The following is a 22154-nucleotide window of genomic DNA, read 5'->3' on the forward strand; positions in this document are numbered from 1 at the left end:
TTTTTCGGTTTTAATTATGTAACTAAAAAAAAATCATGTTAATAGCAAGTAAATGAAAATTAAAAATAATAATAATTGCATCGGACGTCATTAACGTAAATTAAAAAAAATAGCATTGGACGTCATTAAAAGGTTTTTATACACTATTCATTCTCTCCCCATTGATGCATTTGGGGTTTCATGAGAAGATTTCTGTATAAGTAAGAGAGCAAATTGGTCTTGACCGATCCCAGTAAATTCATCATTCCCCAACTTCTGAGAAAACAAAATGCTCAATTTAATGCGCAACTACTTCTTTTGTTTTAATGCGCCTAACCGTAAACGATTCACTCCACAATGTGGTCGATCTAAAATGTAGGGAATTATACAACGTGTCACGGCCGCAATTCAGGACCGCCCAATTTGCAAAAGCGAATCTTTCAAAAAATCAAAATCGCTAACAAAAAATATACATCTGGCATAGGCCGAAATCCTCCTTGAAAGTCATTAATGCCGTTTCTGACCTAAATAATACATACATATATATTGCGATTCTGGAAAGTGAGAATATCGCCTTTAAGATGGACTTAACCATTAATTGCGACGGTGGAACCTATAAAACATTAAAATCCTGAGGAAAAAAGAATCTCAGAACACACAGGATATATGCCAAAAAAGCTTTATGGGTATCTTGCTCTACAGCTCGCAAAATGTTGATACTTTCAAGGGTACTAGTACAACATAAACTTAAAAGCTCGTCTATGAAACTAATGCGACATGAATTGCAAACAGCAAATCTCGTGATCCAACGAAGTTGACTAAGATTAATAGTGAGCCAAAGCCTCAACCCACTTTTCATCGGAAAACCAGCAGCTGGTGAATATTGGAACTCCACAAGAACTGAGCTGGAAGATTATCAGACCGAATAATAAACAGGATGACATAAATATACAATCGCGTCCGCGGCTTTTATGAGTTACTGCTAAATGCTTCCGAAGAACTGCTCCAAAGATGGGGAAGTGAACACATTAGAGGCCGTCCTTTCAGGTCTGATGGGGCTCACATGAAGTTGGTACTTGATGAATCTCTGCAAACAAATGTGTCATTGCATGTATATACTCATTGTGTGATGACATCATGAAGGTTGATAGTACCAATCGAGCAAGAAGAGTAAGCAAAAACTAACTGAGAGATGACTTCAGGGTTTTGTAGCAATGTGCCAGTCTGGTTACGCCCGTTCTCTGTGCTACAGAAAAGAACCTGCACATGAATTTCCCAAAAATTACGTAAGCATTCAAAGTGAAAAATACATAGCAGATAATATGAAGCAGTGATTTTGCAAGTCTAGTTCAGACCATAAAAGGATGCTGGAGATTCCGAAGTCCGTAAGAAATAAGTGAGATGGAACTATCATTCATTCAACTCGTCAACCATACAATAACACTATTCAACTTTCGATTGTTGATTGCTCTCTCCAGCACCTAAACACCTGCATGCCCCCATTGAATTCCACTACTTTCTATCATTAATCTCAACAACAATCCACTATGTAATTCTTGACCTTCCTCGAATGGGAATTGGCTCCTAATTGCAAAGACCATGCACCTACCCTAAAAGGAAGGACTGCATCATGACTAGAAACTCTTTTTTTAAAACAATTTCTACGGAGCAAAGAAGCCACTGTAATTTTCTTCCAAGGCTTATGCATATGAACCCAACTGATGTTACATATTACACAATTACTCTCAATAGGTCCAGACCTTCTGTGTCCCTTGCTTATGCTAAATACCAATTCAACTGAGGCAAATCATAGAGGCTTTACTACTGCCTAATCATGCAGTACGGCTTTATCTTTATGAACATATTCTTCAGCTTCAACGTGCTAGGAGTAATGAGTCAGTTGTGCTGCTACGCCAAACGTGCATGTGACTATGATGAGGATCACAAGGAAACAGAATTTATGTTCTCGTGGAGTAGCATCTGATACTAGACTGCTAACAGTGTTCGTAATATAGATTAACTATGAAAATAAATGCCATGAAGAAGTCCCCTCCAACCCACGATCCAATTGAATTAAAGAAAGAAGAAAAGCTTGGCATAGACGATAATGCAAAGGGAAGAAATTATTAGCACATTGCACATGCGACAATACAGAGGCCAGCTTAGGTTCATATCAGGTACTTGTGTACCTGCTCCTTGATCAGACCACCTGAAGTAAAGACTCCAGCATACTCCAAGGCCTGAAGAATTTTTTTCTGCACAAACGAAGCAAACAACTTCAACAGGCAGCACAACTGGCTGAAATAACACAAATTAAGGAAATTGCCCCAGCAATACAATGGCTATCTTAAGAAACAGAATGAGACAAATGAAGTATGATTAAACCAGTGATTGGGAGGACGTGGCACCTCCCCACATTCTGTTGTCGCAAGTAATCGGTCACTCGATTCACTAGTGAGCAGAAGTCCAGCCACCATTCTCTCCTCTTTGGAGTCATCCAAAACGTACGTCTCAGTTCCCCCACCAATTAATATAAGCGAGACCAAGCTAGAAGAAGAGGGAGGCGATCGACGAGGGTTTGAAAGAAATAAGCCACACTAGACACAACAGTTTCTGTGATTATGATACGTAGAAAGACACCGGCTGCCAAAGAAAATGTGGTTTCGCCAAGCGAAAGGAGTTTGCCATTGTCCCAGAGCTCACGACCTAACACACATATGGAATACGCTGAGGGAAAAATTATTAGCCGCGCCATTACGCGCATTGACATCACTTTTGCCTTGCGATAGTCCCTTTTACATGTTGACCTGACCTCGGATAACGAAAGCATGATTATCGAGATGGATACGCAAAATAAAAGCATCTCTCAGTTTCTCCAGTCTTCTTTGGTGGCTGCGTCCCAGCTGTCAAATTCTTCGGATGCTACGAGAAGATTTGCCAAATTTAGAATGACCATAAGGATTGCCCCCAGCATATGGTTTACGGTCCCCTCCTGCAAAATATTGATCCATTTTGTTGAATTTTTAAAATCAGTCCACATAATTCTAGCATGCCTTGTGAATGAGTGGTGAATGAATGGCCAGCATGCAATATTCAGAGATGTTTGATAAAGAATATCGGTCGGAGAAGGCCTATATATAGGCTGCAGTGGTGATGGAAATTGAAGTTGAAGAGACACACACACAAGGCATGTCGACAAAGGGAAAGGATTCTGGAGTACTCATTTAAAGGGAAACTTTTACTTCTAAAGATGCAGTGATTTGGGACTGATGGATGTACAATAATAATGATTGTGTTTAATTCCATGGAAGTGATTTGGTACTTAATAATCCGCTCTCTCATCAGCGAAATTGTCCTATTCATAGTTTTTGCTAACGTTGGTAGGATTGAGAAACTTGGCTGTTGTTAATTTTATCAGAGTGCTAATGGATGTATGCATTTTCACAATTATGATTTTAGCAGTGAGTGATGAAGTTTGAGTTTGGACTCGAGAAATGTAAATTGGAGGTGTCACATTTTCACTTTGATATAATTCACATTACCTTAGTAGATTGTTAAAGGAAATATAACACCACTAATCACATTGAATCAAACTTTTAGAGAGGGAATTCTTTTTTTTTTTCTTTTGCTTTACCAGACATTACTTATTTTACCTTTTCAAAAGATACTTAACTCTGGAGACCCAACAGTTTCATAAAACCTTAGATACCTTTTTTTGTTCGTCATATATCAATTACAAGAATTGCAAAGTTAAAAGATAAATTGTATTGGTATGATTATGTAATGGACAAGTTCTTTTTTTTTTTATGGTCATATGTAATGGACAAGTTTAAATGGTCTGCTAAACCCAATTTCTATTGTTTTTAGACGTTTTTATCTTATTTAAAAAAAAAATCGGAAATGGGTGCAGCATTTGTTAGTGAAAAAGAATAAGATAATTAGCAAATTTCTATTTTAAGAAAAAATAGAATTAATTCACCGGTAAATCCAGTGGCACGGGTTTCTTAGCAAGTAATAATGAAGAAGGGAATGTGCAAGAGAGATGAACTCTTAGACGCGTACTAGGATAGGAAGGAATAAAATAGAGTTATTCGTACTTACCATTTCATTGACCAATATAAGATACCGAAATCTACTATGCTCAAAAGATATCTCGATATTCTCTTCACGAATAATTTTCCTCCCAAAATCCATCACCCAATCATGCATCCACACTTTGTCATGATCAAGAATCTTGATTAAGGACTTACTGACAAGGGCGTCAATTTTAACTTTGGGGAAAAGGACACAACCTTTCCGTATATATAATGCATCCGTTTTTTTCTTGCTTGAAAAGATACTTGCAATGTCCAGGAAAATTTGTTTCTCCCCATATTCAAGTCCCTCATATATTAACATTAATTTCTGTTGGACTCTTTCGAGAGGCACTTCATTGATTGACTTTTGTTGAACATTTTCGAGAGGCTCCTGTCGAACTTTTTCAAGAGGCACTTCCCTCATTGAATTATCTTCTGAAGACACATGGATCATTGAATATACTAAGATTGACAATTCCCACCAGAACTCCTGTCGGACGTTTTCGAGATACGCTTCCTTCAAATTCTTCGGTTCACTTTCCCAATCTGCTCCAAGTCTTATAGAGTCGAAGCAATCCTCAATACCTTCCAAGGGAGGCGAGTCCCTCATCAGTTGTGCTCTTATCTTACTACTGTTTATCCGTAATGTTAGACACTTGAGATTATAAATCGAATGAGGTAGTTCCTTGATAGTTGTCCCAGATATATCCAACTCAGTTAACGACTTTAGCTCTCCAACAGCATCCGACAATGAATTTAGACTCGTACAATTCACCAAACACAAGTACTCAAGATCCACTAGCCCCTTGATCGCGCTCGGAAGTTCAACTAGTCCTGTATCCTCCACTACAAGCCTTGACAAAAATCTTAGATTGTCGATCGACTCTGGCAAATAATGAATGCTAAAACTCTGGATCAAGATGAGCTCTCTCACGGCAGTTAGATAACCAATTTGATGGGGCAATTCTCTAAGACACGGACACCATTTGATCTTCAAGTAAATCAACCGCTCTAGGCTTCCAATTGAGTGATCAATTTGAATCAAATTTGGAAAACCTTTCAGAACCAATCTCTCCAAACTAATAAATTCCGAGAAGCAAGGTGTTTTGATTAAGGAATTTGATCTTGCTATTTTCAAAACTTTCAGTTTACTTGCCACCTACAAGACAACAACCGACTTAATCTTGTCCAGATTCAGTATGCATTGCAAAATAAGTGCACGTCATCATACATCCAGACAATTAGTCAAAAGAGTAAATGAATCAGGAAAAATTGTACCATGATTTTAACCCATCCGCTCCATTTGTCTGTGATGATATCGCCTGAAAGCTTGAGAACAACAAGGCGATTCAACATAAAGTTGTTTGCTTGAAGTTCCGGAGGACAATTTCGCCAACAAAGCCATCTTAGCTTAGAGAAAATATCCTCAAAGTTGCCGACAAAGTTTCCGCCATCCAATTTTAGAAACCTCGCATTTGTGAGATAAGCAAAATCTTTGCATGTAAAATTGTCTCCCAATCTCCGTGGTGTGAGCGCTACCGCATTCTCCGTTCCCTAATGGAAAATATAATATTAAAAAGTGTCTCTTTACTTGAGCAATTCATCGGGATCCATTAATTGTTAGATATACTATTGATTTCTATTAAATTCGATATTTCTTTATTATTTGAAATTGGGCATATCAGATGATTATATTTATGCTTATGGAACTAATATCTCTAATTATATTAAATATTTAGACTATAATAAAGACTTTATTTGATTCCGTGAAAGTGATGTTTGATAGTTAGTAATCCACTTCATGACCTATTTTCAGTTTTTGCTGATGTTGAGTAGAATTGAGGAATTTTTTAGGTTAATTTTATCAAGTGCACAGCGAAAGTAGATGATGAACTTTCATGATCATAACTTTAGCAGTGAATTTTGATTGAGTTGATATTTGTCGACTTTGGTGCAAAAAAACAATTTCCAAGTATAATTTGAGGTTTAAAGGATTGTGTATTCAACATTTACAGTTTAAGTCGTCAACTAGCAATTTCAAGTTTGGATTTGAAAATTATGAAATTCACGGTGTCGCATTAACTCAATAGGGGGTTAAAGGAAATGTGACCCCACTTACTAAATTTCTAGCAAACTTTTAGAAAGAGAATTCATTTAATTTTATTAGACATTGCTAATTACTAATTTAACCTTTTAAAAAATGTGCTTTTTTATATTATCCTTGAGTTCCACCTTTTTTTCAATTGAGTTCCACCTTTTTGACAAAACCTTAGACAGCTTTTTGTTTTGTTTGAATGTGAATTATCAAGATAGAACAAGATAGATTTTGCAAATTTATATAAATAAGAAAAAGCCTCATCATATATAAATTGAAAAAAATAGTAAAGTGAAAAGATAGATTGGATAGGTATGATTATGTAATGGTTCAAATGGTCTTTTTTTAAAGAAGAAGGTCTTTCAAACCCAATTTCTATTTTTTTTCATATACTTTTACCTAACTAAAATAAGCAAAAATGGGTGCACTATTTATTTGCAAAAAAAATCAGATAATTACCAAATTGCTCACTCAATGAAACATAGTTGATTTACAGGTTTCCCTATAGCAATAAATGAAGAAGGCAATCTACACAGGAGATGAACTCTTATATGTGTAGTAATGTAGGAAGGAATAAAATAGGGCTATTCATACTTACCTTTTCATGGGCTGTCTCAAGACACCAACTTCTGCTTTGATCTGCAGCCTCTCGAACAATATCCCTTCCGACATCTCTCAACAGATTATGCATGCATATGATATCACGGTCAACAATCTTGATCAAGGACTTGTTGATAAGGACATCAATTGTGACTTCTGGGTGATAACCACAAGATTCCCACATATACATTGGTAAAGTTTTTTTCTTATTAACAAAGAAACATGCAATGTCCAGATAGATTTGTTGAGCACGATCATCAAGTGTATAATAACTTATCTTTAACTTCTCTAAAACTTCTCTAGGAGGCACTTCCTTCAACTTCTTCACTGTGCTTATCCACTTTGCTTGATTTTGGCCACGGAGATCTGAACCTATCACCTCAACAGCCAATGGAAGTCCTCCGGTGAGTTCAACGACTTCTTTTGAAAGATCATATAAATCAGGTGGAGTTGAATTTGTGTTGAAAGCAAGCTTGTTGAAAAGTTGAAGAGCATGATCCAAATGCATTGTCTTCATTTCGTACGGAATAATACGTGTAGAACTTGTTGAGATAGTTTCCTCAAATCCTTCCACCTTGATCATAGAAAAAACTCTCTTATTTCTGGTTGTTATGATGATCCTACTCCTTGGACCACACAAAGTACAATACTTTGCCAGTTGCATAGATTGATCATTTTCATCCATGCCATCAAAAACAAGCAAGACTCGTTTGTTAGGTAACATTCTTCTGATCACATTGTTCCTTTCCTCAAAGTCAAAGGTTTTAGGAAGTAAGAAATGGAAAAGATCCGCCACTAATTTTTTTGCAGTTTTAAAATGGCATGGGTGTTGGATGTCTAAAAGGAAGGAGTGATTTTCAAATTGAGGAGAGAGTTCAGTGAAGACTGCTTTGGCAAGAGTTGTCTTTCCCATGCCACCGGTCCCATGGATTATGACAGATCGTACTTCACTAGTATCATCACAATTTAATAGTCTCTTTATTTCTTCTACACGATCATCAATTCCAACTAGATGGGTTGGCAAATCTCTTTTTGTTGTATTGATCTTCTGCAATACCTCATTAACAATATTCTCGATGACCTCACCTTGCCTGCCATATTCACAAGATCATTGCACATGAGACTATACGTAAGTAAGTAGAACTTCAAATAGAAGCGAATAATTTATCACTAGCATGCGGACCTGTATTTTCCACATGGTAATCACAGTGTATGTACATAAATCGCTCTTAACACACGTACTGAATAAGGTTTCTCTTACAAGGGTGGCAAATATTGCCCCTAAAGAATTTATCTAGACAGTTTGAATAAGATATGCGTTTTTTTGAACCAATCACTAGCATTTTCCCTGAGGAGTTTATCAGCATGTAGACAGTCTTAGCCATCATAATAGTCAGAGAATGATGTATACAAACCTGTGTGCTTGGGGCGCTCCTCTTCCAATAAACGACCGGAAGGGACAATAAATGAATAGATAGATAGATAAACGAAGGAGGTGTCAGTACCTTTGATCTTTTATATGCCACCCCTTGATTCTAGCCACCGAGGTCAAAGCCTCCTTCCAGTCAGTGCAGTCGGGGTCCTCCTCATGCTCGGTTAGGGCGCTTTTGTACAACTCTGTTTCAAGCTTAACATCCTCTGGGTCCACATTGTAAAAGATAGGTAGTATTCGTTTCGATGGGTGTTTGCCATGGCCGTCCACCATGTATTTCAGCTCTCGGAGGCACCACCTACTCGAAGCATAGTTTTTGGAGAAAATAGGAATGTATATTTGAGAGCTTTCTACTGCTCGCAAGATCTCTGAGATCTTTTCTCCCGGCGATAACTCTTCCTCATCCCTAAAAACGCGGATTCCCTTGTTTTTCATGAACACATAGAGGAAATCTGCGAATATGTTGCGAGTGTCGGGTCCTCGAAAGGACAAGAACACGTCGTAGTCGTTACTGGTTGCAGTTCCTGACTTGGCCTCTTCTCTCGCCATGTAGCCACACAGATTGATGCTACGGGTGACTTCTTTTTTGGGGTGGTGCTTGAGGAGATTTCTACAGCTAGAGAGGCACGATCAAGACAAGTAGCAGACTCTCTTCCTTTCCACTTAGGTCGCTCATCGAAGCCTCGCCCGGCCCTAATCCCTGAGCACTTCACCCATGTCGAGGATCCGAACCCGGCAACGGCAAGGGATCCGATCACAGGAGGACGCTTCCGAGGAACTCTCCAGAAGCGTGGTGGTCCTCGCGATGCGCGTCCTCGGCTGAGGGCGGCAAGTGCGACGTGAACCCTGGTCGGGAGAAAAGTCTCAGGTGAGTGTTGCGACTCGAAGAGGAGGAGAACCTGAGAGATAGAGAAAGAGAGAAGGAATTCAGAGGGAGCAGAGAACCGAGAACGTTTTGCTGGTTCCTCCACGGTTTCTGATGCTGAAATGACCAAGGCAGACTAGGCTTTGAGCCTTCCAAAAGGCCAGCTTTCTCTTACGGAGGTTTACAAAAAGAATTCCTAATTTCAGCCCAAGGGGCTTTGGCTTGGGAAAGCCCGTCTTAATTGCAGCCTAAGCTTAATAGTGAGTCGAGGCCGCGGCCTTCCACAAATTATTAATAAAAAAACAGCAATAGCTAGTGAATATCGAGACATCAGAGATGGTAAGTTCTACCAAACTCTTTCGGATGTCCCGATTATCATAACTTTCCAAAAGTAATTGTAAATAATCCCATTTATTATAAATTTCCTTTTTCCTTTTTGTTTCGTAACTTATATCAGCAATCGCAATAATCCTTAGCAGTTCGCAAGTTTAAGGGATCCATTAGAAAGTAACTATCCTTGTATACTGTAATTTTCCTTGATAAACAATAGATTGATAATTTTATAACTATTTTTCGTCTTCTTCCGTAAAAGCAGATCGACGTTTTAATAATTTTTCTCGCCTAACTAATGTCTCTAATTGCTCGGGAACGGTTTTGTATTTTCCCACACAAGACGAGAATTTTCCGGTTAAGAAAATTAGCTTCTTCCAATCACTCATGCTCGACAATATTGGTCCAACAGTACCTGCACTTGACGGTTCAAATGTAATCCAATATGATGTTGCTGATCTAGTGGAAGAGCAACATGGAGAGATGGGCAATTCCTCAAAGTTCAGGAGAGCTTGAAGTTCAATTTCAGTTCATTAAGTGTTTGTTATGTTAGGATTAGCTTTCTGCTCCGCATGGATCAATGTTATCCCCTCTTCATTCCCGTCCGATAAAAAAAATGACTCCTCCCTTAATGCACGAGAGAGAACAAGAAAGCTCTTTTGTTTTGAACAAAATTCTCGATTCACTCCGATTTCTATTTGGAGCGGCCTAGGTGCTCACTGCAATTATATTTATGTGAAAAAAAAGTCCTAGATATCAAAACGAATTGGTATGCAATATACACTACTCTTTTTCTCATTGGGACTCGGATAACAAGTTCAAATTTACTGGACCTTCCCATAAGACTGGTTTTTACTGTTTCCTATGACGGTTTGGAATAACAACTTAACATCGAAAGCCCCTGTTAAGCGTGCTTGTTGAGGCCGAAGCACAAAGCTATGTCTCGGAAAAAGTCCTTGCTTAATAAAACCGTGAGATGCGATTAAATCTGATAAAAGGAGAAAAACTGTACTGGAGTACTTGGAAAAGTACACCGGAAAAAGAAAGGAGCTGGTCCATATCCCCATCCACAAATCAAAATCAAATGGACAGGAAAAAAAAAAAGGAAGAAATTTTACAAGATGAAAACTCGTTGAAGATAGATGATCATCATCATCTTCATCCATCAAATGAAAAGAAAAAGCCATAGAAAAGCCCATAACCAGCGACCCCCGATAACCAGACACTACCACCATCTTGCACATCGCACCGAAGATATAGAAACACAGCACACCAAAATCGAGACATCTGATGAAGAACCGAAATCGAAACCGAGAGAGAGAAAGAGAGAGAGAGAGAGAGATTACCTAAGAGTGAGCTGATTTATGGTATACCGACAAAGGTGAGGCCGCAACCCGTGAGACCGAGAGAGAGGCTTCAAGCGATAATTGAGAGAGTGAGAGAAAGAGACCGAGTGGTGCTGCTGGAGAGACTTGACAAAGAGGCCAGATCTGTGAAAGCGCCGCTCCACAGACTTCATACATATATTGAAAGAGAGAGAGGCCAGTTCTGAGAGATTGAGGGAGAAATGAGAAAGAACTGAGAAAGTATTGGAGAGACTTGACTTAAAAAGAGTTTTAAGGTTTCATTTTGAAATGGTTTTGAGCCGGTTGTGGCTGTTGGCTATCACAATATATACAAGCAAATCTTTCACTTAATCAAAGCCTTTGAGAAAAGTATACATTGTTTAGTACAGAACCTTCGTTGAAAGTAATCTATACCATTTCTCATCAAAATATGTATTACATTTCTAAAAAATGAAAGTAACGATTTATCAGACTGACTTTCAAAACACACGGAATATATACTCAAGAAATGTATGGTGTCTAACCCTATAGCTCACAAAATGTTGATATTGTAAGAGGATAGTTGAACAACATGAACTTTAAAATTGTTGTCTATGAAATGAATGCAACATTAATTGCAAACGGCAATTCCAAAAAATACATTGCAGTTGGCTAAGCTTAATAGTAAGCAAAGGCCTTGCACATTTTTATTAAAACACTAGAGATAGGCAATTCACAATGGATCTTTTGCATCTCCTATCTCTTCATTTACCCCTATATATGTTTGATAGAAGCATTTGCATCTAACATGATCAAACTGTTTCCACATGTACCAAAACTTTGACTTAAATTATTCTACCAAAAATTATCAATTTTTGTAAATCAACCTATTTTATGTTGTATTATTAGCCTCAACAAAATTGTAATTTGATTTCGACCCTTCTGCTCCTTTCTTTCATGGCGATATCTCCTGAAAGCCTAAGAACAACTAGGTGATTCGGGAGGAAGTTGTTTGCTAGAACTTCCAAAGGAAGATTTCACCAGCAAAGCCATCTTATCTTTAGCAAAATTTCCTCAAAGTTGCTAGCAAAGTTCCCTATATCCAATTCAAGAAAACCTCGCGTTAATGAGATATCCAAAATCTTTAGCTGTAAAATTGTGTCTCCATCTCTATCATGTACATTTCTTGTTCCTCATTGAAAAATAAAATATTAATTGTGTCTTTCAACTAGAGCTAGAGGTAAAATCTGCTAACAATTGAATACAACATTGATGTATTTGAAATTAATATTTATATATTGGGCTAAGTGCACTACAAGTTCTAAATTTGTCACTAAAACGTAATTGAGTATTAAAACTTTCAAAAAGTATAATCAAATCCAAAAAAATCGAATTGGTGGCTATCCAATTTGGCTAATAGATAATATTTACATGGTTTTTTCTATTATCTTCTCTCTCCTATGTGGGATTAATGTCACTAAAACATGAAACATAAGTCTAAAACAATGTCGTCTTGATCCATATATTATTTTTAAGCCAATTTTTTATCAAGCTAGAGTAACAAATAAAAGGTCTAAATTTAAAATAAAATAAAATAAAAAAGAAGAAAAAGCTAGGCCCTTTAGGCTCTCCTTGGCTGGGACTCGGGTGATAGGGGGCGACCCTCATCTTGAAAGAATTGTGTGCATCACCTACTATCCTTTATTTGTCTCATTTTATATCTAATGGAAGCACATTCGACTTAATATTGTTGCATATATCAAACTTGACTTATCCCCAAAAATTGTTATGTTTTCATAAATCAACATATTTATTCTCTCTAGATCACATTGTTAGCTATAATAAGTGCTATCCGAGCATGTTGCTCATTCCTTTGACATGTTATATTTTAAGAATATAAAGATCTTTCGTAACCCACAATATTGGTCCGGGTATTTTTTATGGTCAATCAACAACAAGGTCTTTATCAAAAAAAAAGTTGTTGAGGAGATTTATACAACTAGAAGAACAATTAACATGCATAGCAATTTCCACTCTCTTTCATTCTGCCTAAGTTGACTCTCTTAATTGATATTAAATGAATAGCATGCTCATTTGATGAGAGCACAATTTGGTTAAAACATAAATCATCAATGAAACAAAGCAATCAGCGAGCACACATATATAATGCAAGATGTCGATACAAGAACATCATGAGATTTGTACAAAGGTTATCAATGAAATCCTTCATCAATAAACAATTTGAGTTATCAATGAAAAAATCTTTAGCAGTTGACTACTCGAAAGAAATTGATAAATAATTGACATTCACCGATAGGAAGCTTACAGATTTTACTAAATGCTGGAGCAAATATCAATTGTGAAAAATATAGAGATTTGCTAATACATCAGTCGAAGATGTGGATTGACAAGAACATGTGATTGCTAAGCGATTATGTCTATAGTCTCACTGCATGTATCTTTTTGTGTTGCGCGAAGAGAATTCTTCAGCAAGGGGAGGCACGATGCAACTTCCACCCTCCTTTCCCCGTGAGGTCACGCATCGAAGCCCTGTCCAACTTTACAACTATTGAACTCTCTCTTTCCGCTTAAGTTCCGCCGTAAGGTCCGTGTAATTTCACTCATAAAAGTCCTTTTAGTCATTATTTAACCTTCTTTCCTTCCCCCAAAGCCTGACTCGTCGAAGTCCGTTTCAGCTTCTCATCCTCTTGTCAAAACTTGTGGGAAATATGCTAAAATAATCCCCACTCCGACATGCGGAATCTTCGAGCGGATCGGTGGAGCGGATGCTCCGGAGTCTGAACTTCTGTTTCCAATGCCTCCTTCAGTTCTGTTGCTTTTCTCGTTGCCTCATGTTCTCTTTCCTTTTTTTTTTTTTTTTTTTTGTCTTCTTTTTCAGAAAATATGCTATGTTAACCAAATGTCTTAAGGAAAATGGTAGGCAAGTTAAATGCATATGGATGTACTCTTATATCTGTCTATCACGCGAAATCATTAATAAAGTCACATTTATCTCACAATACTCAACAAATTAATCATCTCACTATTATAGTTTTCAGAACTATCCTTAAATCCTTAAAATATAATTTGGAGCACTTGCAAGTGAAACCATAGTTCATAACATCGTTTGCCTCCTTTCAAAGGGTACAAAAATAATTTTCCATAATTATTGAGTAAAGATTCTTTTACAAGGATGGCGAGTATCACCCCAAAGACTTTATCTAAACAATTTGAATAAAAATGTGAGCAAACTCTTTGGATAAAATAAAAATGTATATTTAGAAGCTTTTTAGTAGTCGTAAAATATTCCAAATCTTTTCGTCCGATTATAAGTCTTTGTTGTCCTTTAAAATGTGGCATGGTTGCTTATGAACAATCGGACATTACTGCGGTGTCCAATCTTTAAGAACTCAATAACATGTCGTAATCACTGTCGGTTGCAGCTGGCATCTTCTTACCCCATTTAATAACATGGACTGATGTTACCAGTAACGTATTTTTGTGGTGATTGAGGAGATTTAAAAACAAGAGAAGGCAAGATTAAGATTGAGAAGCAACTTCCACTCTCTTTCTTCCAACGTAAGGTCACACTCCTCCAATTCCCTTCCAGCTTGTCACCACTGAGAACTCTCTTTTTTTCCACGTAAAGTCCGAGAAATTCCCCCGAAAAGTCCTCCGCTTTTTCGCCATCCATCCAATTCTTTCTTTCGGCGTAGGGTCCCTCCTCACCATTATTTAACCCGCTTTCCACCTAAAGCTGACTAGTCCAATTCCTTTCAAGTTTGTCGTTATTAAAACGTCACATCACTGTGTCATGTCATCACAAGTGGGAAAACGCTAAATAACCCCCAATAAATATTTTCCAGTACAATTTTATTCAATAAGAAAGATAATAATAATAAAAAGAAATAATCATAAAAAAAGTACATAAATAAAAATGATGTGACCTTTTACTTTTAAATCAATAAAATACTGATATACCTACATATTCAAGACTTCAAACGAATTTGTCCATATCCATTGTCCGCCTAGGACAATTTTGTTAATCTTCTTGTTCCCATCCTTCTTTCCTCTTTCCTTTTGATCTCATCCATATAATACGTCGAAGAGAATCTGTTGGATTCTCTCACAAAAAAATGGCTCGTGAAGTTAATGTATGGATATCGATTAATCAAACACATTTAATTAAGTCGCACTTATGTTGTTACAGCTTTTATGACCACAATTGAACCGTTACACCATAACCTGTGATGTGAGCGAACATTAGATGCAAACTTATGCATACAGTGTCCATTAAGATTCTTCTTGGCACTTCACACACTTGCACGTGAAACCATAATCCGCAAGCAGTGCTTGCCTCTCTTCAAAGGGTAAATCCTCCTCTATGTATGAAATGGTGACCTGCAAGATTTCAGGATTTCTCAAATCTCAGTTACGCATATGCTCATTATAAGGGAAAGAGCTGCATTGCTTTTCACCTAAACTGGCATATATTTTTCCGAGCATATGCTAACTAGCCAGATTAAGCCACATGTAATTACCTCTTCTCCCTTCGAAATGGGCTTCAATGCCACTATCGTTGCTTGACCATCTCTATCCTGAAAAGGCAGCAACAATTAAATCACTTCTGCCGCATATCATTTGCATTCCACCCACTCAGGTGTCCATGAAAGGGAATAGGTTCAGCGTAACATGAAACAGATATAGATGATGTTATGTTGAAAAAGGCATGACTTCAACAGTCGCACGAATGAATCTCATAAATGATTATCATGCAAGTTATGGTTAACAGGCAACATTGTGTGAATACATTTGTTTGTACGAACTACAAAAGCGGTTGATCTTCAAGGATTATTGACAGGGATACATCAGGTCAATCCATTGAAGGGCCATCTCAGTAAATATGGACAACGTCAACTTGAAACTCAAAAGATTCAAAATTTCAAACCATTTCAATAATATAAAAAAAAATGAAGAATGCTAGGGATGCAAAGACTATTTTAAAGATTAGTGCGCCAAACTCCAATGGGGCACTTATACACTGCCCATTATGCAGTTTGACACAGCTTTGTAAACCGTTTTTAAAATCAGCCTTTGCATCCTCGAACATTACTAAAAGTTAATGACATCACCATCACGAGCTAAATGTGCACAGGGTTATTTATACCTCCTCTCTTTTGAAAGCTTTGGCATTAGGATGGCAGGAATGATTCATGCAGCTCTGCAAGGGGAAAAATGCCGTGCCTGAAAGTATGAATTTAATTATTAGCAATAATACCTGGCATAAATAACTAAACATTACAAATCACAGATCCAATGAAAAGGGAATTGCTGAGTATATGTGAGGACAATGCATAATAAAAACAAAAAATTTACTCCACATCATAATAAGCTTACATCAGGACATAAAACAAAAGCAGGACTGCATGCAACATTGTCAAACTGGGAAAGCCTACTAATTCATATTCATATTCATTTTCTAAAATTGCTTCTCAGGTAAATTATCCTATCCTGTCAGCTAAAATGCGGTCAGCAGCTATGTGGTGTCACGTTTTTGTCCAGTATGTTATAACTGTATGTGTTCTCTAGTCCCACAGCATGCATGTCAAAGATCGGATGCCAGCCCATCAATAAATAACAAGATCAGATGCTGAAGAGTTAGACAGAAACGATGAGATCTAGCTCGGGCCTTGTTGCATGTACCTAATTGAATACACGAACCAGTAATGGCATGATTACGACAGCAATTGGATTTAGTATGACAAGGGATTTTTCAAGCTAGAAACACAACCACGTTTGTTGATTAATCAAGTCCGTCTAGTTAAAGTTTCCCATACCCTCACAACAAACTGCATACTCATCACCAAGGGCATCCAAATATGGTTGAGATACTTTCTTGGCTTCTTCCTGCCAATAGAGACGATCGCAAATGCATAAACTTCCAAATTCTATAACAGATGTCAAAGACAGAAATGTGCATCATATATACCTTCTCAGGAGATGGTAGATCATCAATGTACAAAAGTAATCTTCCACAGGAGATGCTACAACCAGATCACTGTGACATACCAAAACCAAAAAGAAGATTCTTAAATGCCCAAAGCAGATTATCGATAGTAAGGCATTCATACAACATGTGTCATCGATATCAAGGAGACCCAACCCACTGTATTTCTTCATCTAAAGTAGAAATGTCAGATCTTCTATTTCTATGTACTTCAATGCAAAAAGAAAATGGAGAAAGAAAGGAGAATTTCAATTATAGATGTTGTTGTGTTCATAGTCTACAGTTTATGAATCAGAAAAAGGAAATATTCAACCCTTGATAAGTCAAATCCTTACAGATTATTCAGCTCAAACATTCCAATGATATGCCCATAAATGTCAAGTGAGAATACTTTGTAGAGTCAAGGAATCGAACCTCACATACTATAGTACCATGCCAAAAAAGAAAGATAACTGATAATCAGCAGACTGTAAGGGTTCTTAAAAGGATACATGGTTCACATTCTTTGTCAAAGATAGCTGCCTTCAGGAGTTGCAATGACTGAAAAAATAAAAAGGATTATCAGGAAAGTGACTATAGATGCAGAAGATCACTGACATGCAAAGTGATAAAAAGAGAAAAGGACAGAATTTCAAAAATTGACTATTTGAATTTCTCCAGAAAAGACGTAGAAGGTATCTAGTGGCAACTTTTTAGAATGAGCAACCAGGAATGACCACTGATCCCCATTTACAATACACCTCAACTTCTGAAAGATGCTTGAGGATGGTGGTGATCTTAACACAGATCAAAACAACCCAAAAACTGAAAGGCATTACTTAGGATGATCAAGCGGTTGAAATTTTTATTTTTTAAATAAGCAAAGAGAAATTCACTAAGAGTCACCCAAGGGATTGCCAATCCATTTACGAAAGGAAAAGAAGCATAACTAACGAGTGGAATACATTTCACCTTGCCACATAATAAATACTATTAGCAAACCTAAGCACAGAAAGGAAAAGAAGAATAACTAACGAGTGGAATACAGCCAACAAAAAATAAGCAAGCATCACCAACGAACACCACTTCAGAAGCAGGCTAATAAGAAGCAGAATAATCATTTATTTAGATACCAAAATTCAATTACCTAATTACAACCCAGCACGAGACTTTCAAATCTGCAATCGGTCACAAAATGGAGGTTCACATTCATAATTTAACTATCACTTTTTATATTGTAACAGAAAACTGGAGTATTTTATCCAGTCCAAATCTTTTTATTCCACTATCAAATCTCCTATCAGTCACAAAAATGGAGGTTCACATTCATAAATTAACCATCACACAGTGAACAACTAAAAGCAAGATTGGGTAAAATACCCAATATAATCCTCTTAAGATGCAACATCTAGAAGAAATTTCTTTACCGTAAAGGCAAGCTCTTTAATTTGCATCCTAAATACAGCTTCCTCAGAAGGATCAACATCCTCTGGTAATGCTATGCAGTCCCACCACCTGAATGCAATTATTGGTCATGAGTATGTTCATGTTTGACAAATAAATCTTGAATAGGTCAAACATGACAGAAAAGTTACCTTCTCTTGTGACCAACTGATATTGGCTTCCATGCTTCTAAAAGTAAGGGCATATGAAAGTTGTCCATAACATGAGCCGTGTCCTTCATATAACTACTCAGAAGAATTGCTTTTGACTTCCTATACCTTAATATAGTGTATGCTATTGCCTGAAAAATGACAACCAATGTATTAGCTATCCAGACCAGCTTTATTAAACCTGTGTGGTAGAGATCTACAGATCAAAATCGAGGTATATCTATAACCTTGTTATAAAGCAATGACATAAACTTTGCTTTGTGCGTGGTATACTCACTACCAACCGAGAACTTAAACAGTTTAAGTATATGGTAATATTCTATGATCCACTTGTCCTGCGCTAATGAAGCACGACAATATAATAATTTAAGCACACAAGAAGAACCACCTCGCATTTTCTCACCAGGTGCGTCACCCATAGACCATGCCAAATTAAATTAGGCCAATGTAACAAAAAGTATATTTGCCCTCAGCACAACAGTCTTATAACAAGATCTCAGATAAAGCATAAAAAAGGAAATTCAATGCCCCATTGAGCCGCCTACATTTCCCGACCAGGAAGGGCAATTTGACAAGATGGTACAGAATGAATCATTAACATCAATAGTCAATATCATTGTTTTTGGCAGTTCATATAGTTCAAGCATGATCATCCACCCAATTCCTCCTCTACCAATCCCTAAAAGAAATAACAAGTAGTAGAGTGACTTACCACAAGTGTAATCATAGTCTCAAAATTGTGCCCAACATTAAGATATGAGTAAGTGTCAAAGAAAAAACTGTGGCAACAAGTTTCTTTGGTAGAACAAATTCATTTTGCATCACCAGAAAAAATTACAAGAAATAGGGTTGCGAAATGAAACATAGGAAGAGGAATAAAAAACATGGAAACTACTTAAAGAAGAAACTTACTTTGGCTGCCAGAATGAAAATGTCATTTGTTTCTGCAGTGAAAAGAAAAAATGAAGAAGGATCAATAGAAATAGACAACAAATTAAAATAAAAATAAAACCTATTGACAATAAAGATTAAGAGCTTCACCATTAGCATGTTGTATGAATCGGAGAAGAGCCTTTGTGGAAAAGGCTTCTGACTTCTCTCCAGTGCACAGTAAAGAATGAGATGAATTCCAGTCAGCATCTGCACACACTTTGCTAAAAACGATTGTTGACATTACTAAATGAACTAATCAACAGAGTAGGCCCATGAAAGAACATATTTACAGCAAGCTTATACAAGATGTAAGAAAATAAAATATCAGAATATGTAACTCAAAAACATAATGGCAATATTGCTATTACACATCAGAACTCAGTTGTTAAATTCAATTTCCAGATTTACAATTCAAAACTTTTGATGCTAGACTAAGAAAGCACCTTCTCCTGTATTTATCTCTTTTTTTTTTTTTTTTTTTTTTTGGTCGGACTGTATTTATATATTGGAAAGTAGCCTTTTTGAGCATAAATTGAGAAAGTACCATCGAAATCATAAAGAAATGTAAACATCAAGAAGATTTCTTTCCATAATCATGCTTTTGGTCCTTTTCATACTAATACAACTTGCTTCTTAGCAGGAAAATAGTGAGAGACCCAAATCTCAGGGAAAAAAGTATATCAAAGCCCCGTACCTGCAATAGTAAGCTTCTTGACATCCCCCAGAACATGGAATAACTGGTGGCGAGGAAAATTTGTCCGAGCATGGCAATACTATTTCACCATTCATCAATGATTCAACAATTTCCCCAGGCAAAGGAACTTTTGCTCTCTTGCTTCCTGAAGCACATCCACGAGAGTCGTCATAACCTTTCTCATCTGTGACGTCGTCCCCATCAGATGAGTCAGATGCACCATGCTCATTCGAAACATCGGAGCATGAGCCGGTATCACATTCATGGCTTGAAGAGAGACCCAAATCTTGAAAAAACAATCTTCTTCCAATTTGAAGTTCTAATGTCCCAATAAAGCGAAAACAGAAACTACATACTAGACAATCAATCTGCAAAACAAAAGAAAAGGAAGTGTTAGCCTGTGCATGATCAAAGGTCCTGACAAGTGCTTATTGGGATTTCATGCCAGCAAAACCTTATTTGAGGGATGTTGACACCCAAAAAGCATTTGATCCCTTAAGAGAAGCTCCCCTTCTTTAAAATCCACATCAGCATATACACCTGGAAAACAATAATCCAACAGATGCTCAATGGTAGAAAGGCAGACTGTAGAAGCCACTGTGCAAGAGCACCTTCATTGCATTAAAATTCAAAAAAACAATTTAATTCAACATGAGCTCATGTTGCCTGATCAGAAACTACATAATTAAAATGGAGAAACAACGCAATGTAAAGTGATAGCAAGTGGCACTGCACACAGGTTATCGTAGAGTAAATTACGTGCCTAGAATGGACACTCCTAATTAGGCCGAACAATGAATATACTTTCTCTCATGACTTCAGAAAACAAAACAGTACACAAAGATTCTTCTCTTATCGCCCTCATCACACGCAAGGAAGCATCTCACATATCTTGGTGTACACTTTAAGTAAAGTTTGCAGCTTTCAGGTCAATGTCATTTGTTTTTGCACAATTCATCTGTTTCCATTGGCACTCATGCACTGGCAAATTTCACTGGAGAACTATCAATGAAAATGGAAACACATCGCCAACAACACAACCAATTTCACAACAGCAACTCGCCATCCTCAGGAATAGCAACTACCTCTAAACGATTAAAAGTCGCAAAGTGATCCCCGCACCAAAACAAGAGACAACAGTCAGAATTCGAGAACTCAGCCAGGTAGTAGCACAATGCCAGGCGTATGAAACTCAATTAAAAAATAAAAAATAAAAGAAAACCCAACTTGTCGAGCAGGAGACCGGTCTTACCTTTCCCGAATTCGCCGTCTTGTCTCACCTTGAGGCGGCAGCCCTCCCGCGAGGCCAAAAGCTGGTCAAAGTAATCCTGAACAGACAACATTTCAGGCAGCCATCGAAACCGAAAAGGCGGGAGAAAAAAAGCAGAGGGAAAAAATGCGAAATCTGCTCGACCCTATCGCCGTCACACTCGATACTCTCGAGTCTCCACCGAGCATCCTCGCCCGCGACGCGAAAAAACACGGCGCGGTCGCATGGCGAAGATGCGAATGCGAAGGGACGCGAAAAGCGGACTCGTTCCTTCTATTCTACGACCGCAACAACTTGCTCGTTCGAAAAAGGATCGATTGAAGGAGCAGCAGGAGTTACCTGGATTTCGCGAGGAGGAGGGGTTGGAGGAGGGCGGCGATTTCAGGGGCGCACTTCTCGTCGATCGGGCAGACGACTTCCATTTGGGAATTTGCTTCTCCTGCTCGAGCTCGAGAACGCTCTGCGGATTTTTCCAGGGAACTCTCGATCCCGAGTTGTCCGCGCTTCTTCTGCTGCTCTTGGGTTCTTGGTGGCGGCGCGGCGCTACTCGGCGTCCATACATGTACTTAAGAAAAAAAAAATATTTAAAGTAGCCACTTCAAAGCTAATTTTAGCCTAAAAATGTCACGTGGACAATCAGCATTAACTGAATAAATTTATGCGAAAATGACGTCAAAATGTGATATTAACTTATGAATATTTGGAAACTTCTCTAAAATTTATGAGGGACTTGCATGTGAACTTCTCTTTTGTTGGATAAAATTTCATAGAGCATGTGAATCGTTCAAAGTAAAATGAAAAGCATAAATGTAAAATTAGCATATCCTATTTTTCCTACGTAAAGTACGGTTTTAACCTCGTAGTTAGAATCAGAAATCACGTTGTTTGCAAGTAAATGCCAAATTTAAAAAATAATAATAATTGCATCGGACGTTATTAAAAAGTTCTTCTGCACT

The 22154-nt window shown here is 37.5% G+C and overlaps 3 protein-coding genes across 4 annotated transcripts; all 3 read right to left on the reverse strand.

The window, feature by feature from the left end:
• Positions 1 to 541: 541 nt before the first annotated feature.
• LOC104424782 (disease resistance protein RUN1-like) lies at positions 542 to 7561 on the reverse strand. Of its 2 annotated transcripts, none has more exons than XM_039304765.1 (7): positions 6749 to 7561; positions 5334 to 5609; positions 4081 to 5214; positions 2388 to 2971; positions 2169 to 2234; positions 1166 to 1239; positions 542 to 1066 (listed from the first exon to the last, which is right to left on the reverse strand). In XM_039304765.1, exons 1-4 carry the CDS (start codon positions 7472 to 7474, stop codon positions 2846 to 2848), a joined length of 2262 nt encoding a protein of 753 aa, XP_039160699.1. In that variant the 5' UTR covers positions 7475 to 7561; the 3' UTR covers positions 542 to 1066; positions 1166 to 1239; positions 2169 to 2234; positions 2388 to 2845. The 2 variants fall into 2 exon arrangements, with proteins under 2 accessions (XP_039160699.1, XP_039160700.1); XM_039304766.1 differs by having other exon boundaries at positions 2365 to 2971.
• Positions 7562 to 8248: 687 nt separating this feature from the next.
• Positions 8249 to 8731, reverse strand: LOC120289723 (toll/interleukin-1 receptor-like protein). Its single transcript, XM_039305051.1, has one exon. It carries the CDS (start codon positions 8729 to 8731, stop codon positions 8249 to 8251), a length of 483 nt encoding a protein of 160 aa, XP_039160985.1.
• Positions 8732 to 14861: 6130 nt separating this feature from the next.
• Positions 14862 to 21747, reverse strand: LOC104424803 (histone-lysine N-methyltransferase ATXR2). The gene is given in 16 exon segments (XM_039304769.1): positions 14862 to 15103; positions 15244 to 15300; positions 15870 to 15946; positions 16540 to 16609; positions 16692 to 16723; positions 16726 to 16760; positions 17045 to 17099; positions 17201 to 17249; positions 18116 to 18203; positions 18284 to 18432; positions 19214 to 19245; positions 19343 to 19455; positions 19929 to 20296; positions 20383 to 20468; positions 21181 to 21256; positions 21538 to 21747. Coding segments are annotated over 14 exon segments (1266 nt in total). The 5' UTR covers positions 20416 to 20468; positions 21181 to 21256; positions 21538 to 21747; the 3' UTR covers positions 14862 to 14995.
• Between the last annotated feature and the right edge of the window lie 407 nt (positions 21748 to 22154).

This window comes from Eucalyptus grandis, chromosome 11 (assembly GCF_016545825.1).
Source record: "Eucalyptus grandis isolate ANBG69807.140 chromosome 11, ASM1654582v1, whole genome shotgun sequence".
NCBI classification, from domain to species: domain Eukaryota; kingdom Viridiplantae; phylum Streptophyta; class Magnoliopsida; order Myrtales; family Myrtaceae; genus Eucalyptus; species Eucalyptus grandis.

Coding starts and splice junctions, on each gene's coding strand:
- LOC104424782 (XM_039304765.1), bottom strand. CDS start 7,474: ATGTTACCTAACAAACGAGTCTTGCTTGTTTTTGATGGCATGGATGAA. Junction 5,610..6,748: donor TTGAGACAGCCCATGAAAAG/GTAAGTATGAAT, acceptor ATTTTCCATTAG/GGAACGGAGAATGCGGTAGC. Junction 2,972..4,080: donor TTATATTGGTCAATGAAATG/GTAAGTACGAAT, acceptor AATATTTTGCAG/GAGGGGACCGTAAACCATAT.
- LOC120289723 (XM_039305051.1), bottom strand. CDS start 8,731: ATGGCGAGAGAAGAGGCCAAGTCAGGAACTGCAACCAGTAACGACTAC.